This window comes from Falco biarmicus, chromosome 4 (assembly GCF_023638135.1).
Source record: "Falco biarmicus isolate bFalBia1 chromosome 4, bFalBia1.pri, whole genome shotgun sequence".
NCBI classification, from domain to species: domain Eukaryota; kingdom Metazoa; phylum Chordata; class Aves; order Falconiformes; family Falconidae; genus Falco; species Falco biarmicus.
This window is the reverse complement of record NC_079291.1, coordinates 102,165,746-102,176,070: the sequence shown is the minus strand read 5'-3', so window position 1 is coordinate 102,176,070 and position 10,325 is coordinate 102,165,746. Positions and strand designations below refer to the sequence as shown.

The following is a 10,325-nucleotide window of genomic DNA, read 5'->3' as shown; positions in this document are numbered from 1 at the left end:
CATGGGCCTCCTCCCCTGCTGGGCGCCGCCATCTTGTGCCCTCCCCGTACAGCGTGGGCGCCGCCATCTTGTGCCCTCCCCGTGCGGTGTGTCGGCCATGGCGGGGCTGCTGTGCCGCCTGCTCCTCTGCCTGGCGGCCGCCGGGGCCGCCGCCGACCTGCTGCTGGAGGAGGTGCGGCGCTCCGTGGACCTCAGCACCCACCTGGCCAAGGTCTCGGCCGAGCTCAGCCTCGCCAATGCAGCGGGCGGCGCAGCCGCCTCCACTTTCCTGCTGGCGCTGGAGCCCGGCCTGGAGCCCCGCCTGGCCTACCTGGGCGTGCAGGTGAGCGAGGGGCGGCGGGGGACGGCGCCCCGCTCCTCGGGGGGGGCGCGGCACGGCCTGGGGCGCTGCGCGGGCCCCGCCGCCCGCAGGGACACGTAGGCACCGCGCCGCGCTCCCCCCGCACGGGCTGCGCCGCCGGCCGGCGTGGCGGGCGGGGACGGGCTGCCCCTCCAGTGCGTGAGGAACAATGAAGCCGGGGGCTGCGGCGGCCGCGGGACGAGGCGCGGTGCCGGCGGAGGGCCGGGCGCTAATTAACGGCGTTAGACTGCGGGCAGAGCGGCCGCGGCCCCTCGCGGGGAGCAGCGCTTGCGGTTCCAGCTGGTGCCGGCCGGGGGTCGGGGTCCAGCGCCTGCCCCCCGGGCCGTACGTGCAAGGGGGCTCTTGTACGGCCAGGAGCGCTTCCACTGAGCTCCTCTGTGCTTGCTGGCTGCCCAAGCCAGACCCCGTGGCCTGCTCGCTCCCCAGCCACCGTAGAAAACTACAAGAGAAATCACAAAAGCAGTTGACCGGTAGTCTGGTTTGCAGAAGTTACCGTGACTGTGCTGGCTTGGGAACCAGGCCGAGGGGAACTTGAGAGTGCTAGCAGAAATAACCAGTATCTGTTCTTGCATGCTGACCGCGCTGCAATTTGTATTCATGCAAAACATTATTAAAGGGCTTTTATGTATGTATGTAAATAGTTATCAGCTTGTACTTTCTCAGGGAGCATCCCCCTGAAAAATGGATAGGGACCTTCTGGAGTTTGCCCTGGACAAGTTAAGCCTCTTAAACAGTAACACACTCATCAGTCTGTCATTTTGGAACAGGTCAAGGGTGAGGAAGAGGAGGAGAACACCTTGGAAGTGAGAGAGACTAAAGTTAAGGGCAAAAGGTGAGTGTCACCCTCTAATGTCAATACGTGGAGTTGTGCATAGGGGTTCCACCATTGTCCTTATGGTGGAGCAGAAATACTACCCCAGTCCCACATACCTAGAGATCCTAGAGTCTTCTGTTCCTGAAAAGATCCATTCTGTAATCAGGCTGCATCCTGGGGTGCCACAGAGCCAGGGAGCACAGCTCACACAAGCAGCCAAACCCAATTCCTGCAGCCCAAGAGGCTCCAGTAGAAGTCGTTTCCCACCCTTAGATGCTCCTTTCTTGGGAAATAGCGTGTGTGGGTTTAGATCTCTGCACCGAGCCTAGCACAAGCAGTGTATACCTGCTTCTCACAGCCACCCGTGGCTGCTAGGGAGGGGAGAGCATCTCTTAAATGCAACACAGCTGCCTTCAGGGGAGCTCAGCTGTGCGTAGTCTCTTGTACGCAATGCTTTGAGTAATGCCCTGTTCCTTTATTAAGGGACATCAGGTAAAAGCAGCATTATAGCTATGGTCATGCTCTTACCCATTGCTCCCTTTAGAGTTCTCAAACGATTAGCAGTGGTGATTACTGAGAGATTGTAAAGTGCTCTTTGGCTGTCCCCGGAGCACAGCTCTTAGTCTGCGATGTGGGGAGTACGCAGTACGCTGCCTGCTGTGGCCCAGCATGGTCTGTTGCTGCTGCAGGGAGAGAGAATGCTATCTTTTGCATGAGGCTCTGTGCTGCCAAGCTTGGGATGCTTTGCTTACACTGCATATCTGGGCAGGCAGGTGCTTTCTGAGCCGTGAGAGCTGAGAAATAAAGGGTGCTTGTAAAGTGGGTCAGAAGCACCGTGCTGCAGGATTTCAAGAGGACTGTTGAATTGAGTTGCCATGGTAGACCATGGGTTTATGACCTATCTGGAGGTCTCACGTCATCCTGCTCTGGGCCCACCAGGCATGTATCATCACCGTGGTCCATCTGGTGCATCCTTACAGGTTTGGTGAAATCTCAGTCTTTTCTGTAGAACCTCAGTCCAAAACTGTGCTTATTTTCTGGCCATTCCTTAGTTTCAGGTCCTGTGGGCAAAAAGCTGAGAATGAACAGACTTGGTGGGAACAGGTGGTGAAGATGTTTGTGATTTGTCTTCTGGACATTTGCACATGCTTCCTCTCATTCAAATCATTCTTGTCATCTGGGGAATAGAAAAAGCCCTGCTGAAGCATGCTTTATAAATGCAGAACGAGGGAGGGGAGTGTGTCACCATTCCCTTTCCAAAATGGGAGCCCAGACTTTTTGTGAAGCAAAGACTATAAGTGTGCCTGGACACAGTTCACCCCTGTGCTGCCTCTTGTCCTGCTTCCCCAGTCCAGAGTAAGTACGCATTCTGGGACCAAACATCTATACACCTTGGAGAAGCAAATAAAATATTGGCCCCAGTCACGCACGATATACGGGCTCCCATACACAGGAGGTGTTGCAGAGGTTGGATCTGATTACTCTCTCGGGGGAGATCTCATATGACTTACCTGTTTTCCCTTCCAGTGGAAAATTCTTCTCTGTGAAGCTGCCATCTCCTTTGGCACCAGGGGCCAAGGTCCGTGTATCTGTTGAAATGGTTTTCACGCACGTCCTGCAGCCCTACCCCACCCACATCACCCAAAGTGAGAAACAGTTTGTGGTCTTTGAAGGAAATCACTATTTCTACTCGCCATACTTCGCCAAGACTCAAACAACCCGGGTCAAACTGGCCTCTAGGAACGTGGAGAATTACACCAAGCTGGGCAACCCTTCCCGCACTGAAGACATGATTGAATATGGCCCCTTCAAGGATATTCCTCCATACAGCCAGGTAAATATTGGTGCAAAGAGGTTGTGGCTGTGTAGAGAGCGTCTTAGAAACACGGCACCTGTGTCTCAGAGGCTGGAGAGTGGGAATTAGAGGCTTTCATATAAGAATTGCAGGTCAAGCCTGAGTTAGCCTGCATGCAGGCTTGGAACATGCGCTCCAGCAGGGTGCTCCTAGTACAGATGTGATCGCTGACCGCTGCTTGATGTCTACAGAGCAAACCAAGCCAGTTTGTGCATGGTTCTGGCAGGGGTGTATTTGCAGTGGGGAAGACTGCATCTCTAGCACCCTCACCACCATAACAGCCAGACACACAGGGTGTGACCTACGAGTACACCCCAGGTACCCAGCGCTCTGTGTGAGCTGGGCTGGGCTGGGGTGGCTCAGTCCCTCCTGTGCAGTCAGCTTCATCTCTTGCAGAGTCTGTCAAGGAGGTTTCTCTGGGGGACACGGAGACAGATAATTATGAGCGGAGGTTGCTCCTTGCTTCAGGTCTAATAGTTTATCTTTTTTCCTTGGTAGGACACTCTGAAGGTGCACTATGAAAATAACAGTCCATTCCTGACCATCACCAGTATGACCCGAGTCATCGAGGTGTCTCATTGGGGGAACATTGCGGTTGAAGAGACGGTTGATTTAAAGCACACCGGAGCAGTGCTGAAAGGGCCTTTCTCCAGATATGACTACCAGAGACAGCCAGACAGTGGGATCTCTTCTGTCAAGTCTTTTAAGGTTCACATTTTGCATAATATTTTTTTTTCCTTTAAACTGTGGCTTCCCCCTTTCTTACATCCCCAGAGGAGAAAAAAAAAATACAGTTGTCCTTTTCCTTTGCCTCTTCTTTGGTAACCATACCCAAATAATAAGGGAATATTAGAGCTCTGATCTATTTTCAGAGAAAGCTCGTGCTAGATAAGGAATAGGTTTTGGAGGTAGAATTGGGAGGTTATGTGCTTTATTGCATCTGTTCCCCAAACAAATTGCATATACCAGGGCATGTAGTGTTTCTTCACACTCCCACCCCTCCAATCTCAGAGACTCTCTAAAACCCTTAATATCTGCTTTCTGTTTTCTACTGTGCAAGGGCCATTCATTCTGTCCCCACCGTCTTATTTTTAGAGTTGCCTTCTCTGTCATAGTCTCATCATGTCAAGCAGTATTGATTAAAAACTCACCCATTCATTCCTTGCTCACAAAGCACTCAACAGGAGTTAAAGCTGTGGCTTTGCTAGGCAGATGTGAGAAGTATTACGTGTTTTCATCTGAACCAAAATGTTTCTCGCTGCTTGAAGCCTCCAGAATTGATTGTTGTAGTTCTGTAAGGTGGTGCAGCCAAACAGAAATCTCGTTTTGCTGGTGTAAAGCCAGCAAGCCTAGTGAGCTATGGCAGCGGGCTGGAGTGAAAAGGGAATTGCTGTCCTGGTGGGCATGATGAGATCCCTTGCTGTCTGAGATACTTGAAACTGGGCTGGAGAAAGGCACGTTCATTTAGAGTCCAAGTGATTTTAGTGCTGGCAGCCACTTCTGTGACTGATTGCTTATAATAGCACAATTTTACCACTTGGTGCAACTGAATGGCCATTTTGTCATCTCTCACACGGGAGCGCAGTTTCTCAGCGCTTTAACAGTCATTATTGGGTTTGCCAGTTTCACGGGAAATAACTCCTAGCTGATGCACTTGACTTGCTTCTCTCCGTACAGACCATTCTCCCAGCTGCTGCTCAGGATGTCTATTATAGAGATGAAATCGGGAACATCTCCACCAGCCACCTCCTTGTCCTGGATGATTCCGTGGAGATGGAGATCCGTCCCCGCTTCCCACTTTTTGGGGGATGGAAAACACATTACATCATTGGCTATAACCTGCCGAGCTACGAATACCTCTACAATCTCGGTGGGTGGCATAGGGGAAGGGGGTAAAAAAACCTTCTCCTCTGTGTTTATAGGTGGTTGCTGTACAGTGAAGAATTCAAAGCTGCAGTATGCAGCACCTTAGCAACAACAGTTGCTAGCTATTATTTCTAGAATATGCAAATCCACCTTCTTTTCTTCTTTTCTGTGCTTCCTTCAGGTTTTTGTAGACATCTGGTTAAAATATACTCGAGTGAGCTAGTGCCCCCTGCTGCACAACCGATCCATCCAAATTCTGCTTTTACTTGTGTTAGGAGCTGAGCTTCAGTTCTTTGAGGAATTGTAACCACCCTCTGGCCTGCACTCTCTTAGGTGATCAGTATGCCCTGAAAATGAGGTTTGTCGACCATGTGTTCGATGAGCAAGTTACAGACTCTCTGACTGTCAAGATAGTCCTGCCAGAAGGCGCCAAGTAAGTGTCATTATTCCTGGCTTGTTACTGCAGATAGTGCTGTGTTGGTGGCAACTCTCCAGTCTACTCGAACGGCCTGGGGGCAGTGAAACAAAACTATGACTTTGCACGTGGAGGAGACCTTGGAGCACAGCTTTGCTTCCTTTTAGAGTGGTGTTTAAACTGCATAATTTGCCTTGTGCTAGAGGCCATGGCTGGCCAGCCGACTCCGAGGTTACATCATCTCAGACACTGTATAGTCATATGGGACTGTCTGATTTTATCCACAGGAATATCCACGTGGACAGCCCCTATGAAATCAATCGTGCTTCAGATGAGCTTCACTACACCTATCTGGACACTTTTGGACGTCCAGTTATTGTGGCACACAAGAGCAACCTGGTGGAACAGCACATCCAAGACATTGTGGTGAGTGTGGCCTCTGTGCGTGGTTTGCCTGAGCAGTTGTGCCTCCTCTGAATTTAGGAACACGGTCAAAACACCCGTATTGGGTTCCAGAAATAAATACTTGCTGGACTTCATGTCCAGTTCCACTGCTGTCCGAGGAGGGTAGTTCTCTCTCATAGTAACATGGGTTACTGCTCAGCATTTCAAACTTCTCTTCTAGGTTCATTACACCTTCAACAAAATCTTGATGCTGCAGGAGCCTCTGTTGGTGGTTGGAGCCTTTTATATCTTGTTCTTCACTGTGATCGTCTATGTGAGGCTGGATTTCTCCATCACTAAGGTGCTGTATGATGAAAAGCTCTGCGGGAGCATTAGTAGCTTACTCAGCTGATGGAGATTTTTTCACACCAGTAATTCTCACTGGATGTTCCTGCTGATCAGATATTTTACTAGATGTTTAAATGAAGCCCTTGTTTTATGCTACCTGAGCGTTGATATTTCTGCAGGGTTTGAACTGGTGTACTAAGGCTAGCCAGACTTTTGCCTTCTGGATAGAAAAGAATCCCCCCAAGAAGTAGGGATAGCTGTAATTCTCCTGCAATGTTTTTACTTATTTTGTTAAACTATTTGTTGGGCCAGACTGAGTGCTGAAAGGTGCTTGCTGTAGTCAGTACTTGTACCATTCACCTAATTACTATTGGTTGACTAAGTTGCAAAGGGAGCAGTTTCTGTAACAGGTCCATGGCAGATTGCAGGCATGGTTTGGTGCAGGTCAAAGATGTGACTGCTTAGATCTTCCCTTTGTCTTCTTGCAGGATCCAGCTGCTGAAGCCAGGATGAAGGTTGCCTGCATCACAGAACAAGTGCTTACTCTGGTGAACAAGAGACTTGGACTGTACCGTCACTTTGATGAAGCAGTGAATAAATACAAGCAGTCGCGGGACATCTCCACGCTGAACAGTGGCAAAAAGTCTTTGGAGACAGAGCACAAGGCCCTGACAAATGAGATAGCGTCTCTGCAGTCTAAACTGAAGACAGAAGGCTCAGACTTGTGTGATAAAGTAAGAAATTCTAGTTTATATTTATAAACTCTTCCTATTGTTGGTTCTATCAAGTATTCTAGGCAAGTTTTAATTTGGGGTTTAGCTTCTGCAGCCTGTATTTTGTTGTGGTGGTTTTTTTTCCCACCTCTGGAAATGGCTTGATCCCTGCCAGGGGGTGTGAAGATCAGCTTGTTCTCTTTGCAGTAATCTTGGTTATGCAGCCATTAAGTGCTGCTGTTAAACAGCTGCTTGTGCTGTTTCTTAAACAGCCCTTGAACCAGCTGCATGAGTACAGATTAATGCTTTTGTAACACAATCCTGATGCTTCTGATTGAGCTCATGGTAGAGACACTTAGGTAAAAATGGAAGCTATCAGCACGTTATCAGTTCTGACTTTACTATTGACACCAGCCAAACCAAAATCTTCTCCCTGATCTCTTGTATTCTTGCACACTTGAATTTGGTGCTGACAGCATTTTAGTAACGTGATGCTCCTCCGGGGGTATTTTGCTGTACCATGCTGAAAGCCACAGCACAGCAAGCACACACCCACTATCCTTTCCTTCCTCCACCATATTTCAACACTTAACCTGCAACAGCCACTTAAACCCAGGTGAGAGACACTTTAGTGTAAGGTCCATTCAACCAGCAGCCCACCTTGCTTAATCTATTATTAACTCAGAGCAGCTCTGTCATTGCAGACCTGCTTCTCACACACCATTAATATTAGCTGTAGGGACACAGCTTCCAGCTGTCATAGTTGTAAATTAGCTTGAAGCCTTTAAAATCTGTCATTAAGCACTCCTTAACAGTCATTGCACCTGTCTCCTGCCAGTATGGCTCCTGGGTCCTCAGAGCCCCTTTATCTGCACTGCTTAATTATCCATTCATGAGATACTCCTCATAACGCAATGCCAGAGTAAGGTGATGGCTCGGGAGGCAATATTCAGGGATCGGAGATGTTTCCTCTTAGCATTGACTTCATCTTTTGCTCCAGCTTCATCCTCTCTTCTATTCCAGCATCACTGTATGGATGGGGTTTTTGTCTCCTCTAATATTCCCTTTGTTTCTTACCCTGTAAGGTAAGCGAGATTCAGAAGCTCGATGGCCAAGTCAAGGAGCTTGTTCTGAAGTCCTCGGTTGAGGCTGAGCGGCTGGTAGCTGGCAAGCTCAAGAAGGACACGTACATTGAGAATGAGAAGATGCATTCCAACAAGCGCCAGGACCTGGTCACCAGAATCGACAACATCCTTGACGCACTGTAACTCTCTGGTTTAGTGAGCATGTGGACGGGAGAAGTATGGAGGAAAATGAGAAGCCTGGGAGTGGATAACTTTGAGCCAAAACTTCTTCCCAGCAAAGTTAGGGGAAAAGTTGACGCGAAATGTATGAGAGTACGTTTTGCATTTAGATTTTTCTATAGAGCCTGTCTGCTCAGCAATACATGCTGTGCAAGGGACCACAACATCATGCTGTTTGGCTGAGTCTCAGCCGGGTTATAAAACAGTCTCCCACTTTTGCTTTTCCCTGTGTAAATGTGCCCTGACTAAAGTGCACACAAACAGCCAGTCTGAGCTCTGACACGCTCATGGCAAATCTGAATGTTGCGCCTCCAGAAAGAATAAAAGACACCTTTGTTCTACTTTGAAATAAAACAACCACTGCCTCTCCTTTACGTGTCATGCTGGGGTGGGGGGAGGCAAAGATGCTGGTGCAGAGGGGCTGGGTGGCCCTGTCCTGCCCATGGCCAGGCAGGGCAGTTCCCCGGCAACCAGCGTTCAGCCCTGACCACTCCTGTCTCCTGTCAGCTATGTGCCCGAAAGGCAGAGCTCTGCCACCCTGCACAGGCAGACCCAAGCAAGGGAGAAAGCCAAGTACTTGTTCCCTAGGGATATGCGTGCACCTACACCCTTACAGGGAGAAAAAACATGCAATATAACTCCTCCTGCTAGTCCCTCTCAGTGTGCCATATGCTTTCCTGCTGCATATGACAACAGTCCTTGCAGCCCTTGTGCTGCCCAAGTAGGCCCTTGCTCACACCTGGGTATCTTGGGCTGTTGCATGCATTTCCCTGCTAATTTCAGTCTTGCAAGATTTTTTTTTTTTCCCCTGTGCCTCTCTGCTTCAGTGCACTGCTAAACACCCCAGAGCTGGCTGCCGGGACAGCAGTATAGGTCTTCCCTACTGCACTTGCACGGCTAAGTTGTTTACCAAGTTGGTTTGAGATCCTAGTACAGAAAAAACCCGAAAGTTCAGAACAAGATGTGTCCCTCTGACTTTCTTGGTGATGCCTTGCCCTGAGCTGTGGGCGAAGGCAGCTGCCTGCGGGTGTTGCTTCTGCAGGGCAGGGGTGGTTAAGCGGTATGCCACCCTCTCCTTCGGGCCTTCGCTTCGTGCACCCTTCCAGAGGAGCTGGAGGCTGCTTACAGACCGGGCAAGAACATAGTTACACCACTGAGCACATCCAGAGCATCTGAGTCAGCGCCAGGATGCTAGTGCCAGAAGTGCCCGTGCTGGGAGGTGGAGGTGTCCCCCCCCACACAGCACCTGCACTGGCACCGTGCGAGACTCGGGGCAAACATAGACTCTGTGGCCCAGTGCTACCTGCAAGCCCCGTGCCTGGACACCCGCAAGCAGCTGGACGCTTTCCAGTCCTTCGGCAGGCCACCTGCGCTGCCTGTCCCTCTGTCCCAGGCCCACGTAGCACAGGTCTTTGTCACATTCATGGTCTCTGCCCCCTTACTGTCCCCTCTTAACTTGGATAAAAGTGGTCTTTGTCCTCTCCTGGGATGGTTTTCTCCTTTTACAGAGGATGAAGTTGGTAGGAAAGCCCTTTGTCCCATGCCACACAGCCTCCAAAGAGGTTTGTTAGCGTTTTGCTGTAGGCTTGAGCCCCGGTGCCAGCTCCCTCCCACACCCACAAGCCTCACCTTGCAGCGGGGTGGGCAAGCCTAGATCCCCTGCCTCTGCTCCCTGCACAGGTGCTCTTGGGAGCCCTGAAACCACAAGTCCTGCCTGGCAAGGGTGGCGATGACCAACAACTAAAATCAAATAAATAAACGTTACCCCACTGGGCCAAAACACACGCACAATATTCATAGAGGTACCAGGGGCATGCAAAGCCCAGACAGGGGCTGCCTGTTGCACCCAGGGCAACACAAGCAGGTCCAGGGAGGAGGAGAGGGATCAAACTGATGATCCCAGAGACACCCCAAACTTTCCATTCACCCTGGCAGAGGAAAGGCGATGCCACCCCACCTTCCCCACATACTACTTCTGCCTGGCTTTGCAGGCAGCCCAGACCACCAGGGAACAGCGGAGTTTGTGCCCATTACAAAGCCCCGTGGGGTTGAAAGTGTGTCTCTGTGTCTTTCCTCCCTGTTCCAAGGGGCTCTGCTTGATCAGCACATGCCTCAGCCCGCACGGCTACTGGCGGCTTCAGATTTTGCTTGTTAATGGAAACCACGGCTGCGGAGATAGCAGCTATAAATAGGCAGGATGAACGCAGGCAGCTCCGGTAAAAAAGGCTTCTGGTCCCTAAGGAGAGCTGCCCCAATTCCAGAGGC

At 50.5% G+C, this 10,325-nt stretch overlaps 1 protein-coding gene across 1 annotated transcript; it reads left to right on the top strand.

The window, feature by feature from the left end:
• Window positions 1–60: 60 nt before the first annotated feature.
• RPN1 (ribophorin I) lies at window positions 61–8,429 on the top strand. Its single transcript, XM_056336455.1, has 10 exons — window positions 61–322; window positions 1,129–1,193; window positions 2,703–3,009; window positions 3,529–3,738; window positions 4,708–4,900; window positions 5,230–5,329; window positions 5,599–5,737; window positions 5,937–6,056; window positions 6,532–6,777; window positions 7,842–8,429. Exons 1-10 carry the CDS (start codon window positions 98–100, stop codon window positions 8,022–8,024), a joined length of 1,788 nt encoding a protein of 595 aa, XP_056192430.1. The 5' UTR covers window positions 61–97; the 3' UTR covers window positions 8,025–8,429.
• The last annotated feature ends 1,896 nt before the right edge of the window (window positions 8,430–10,325 follow it).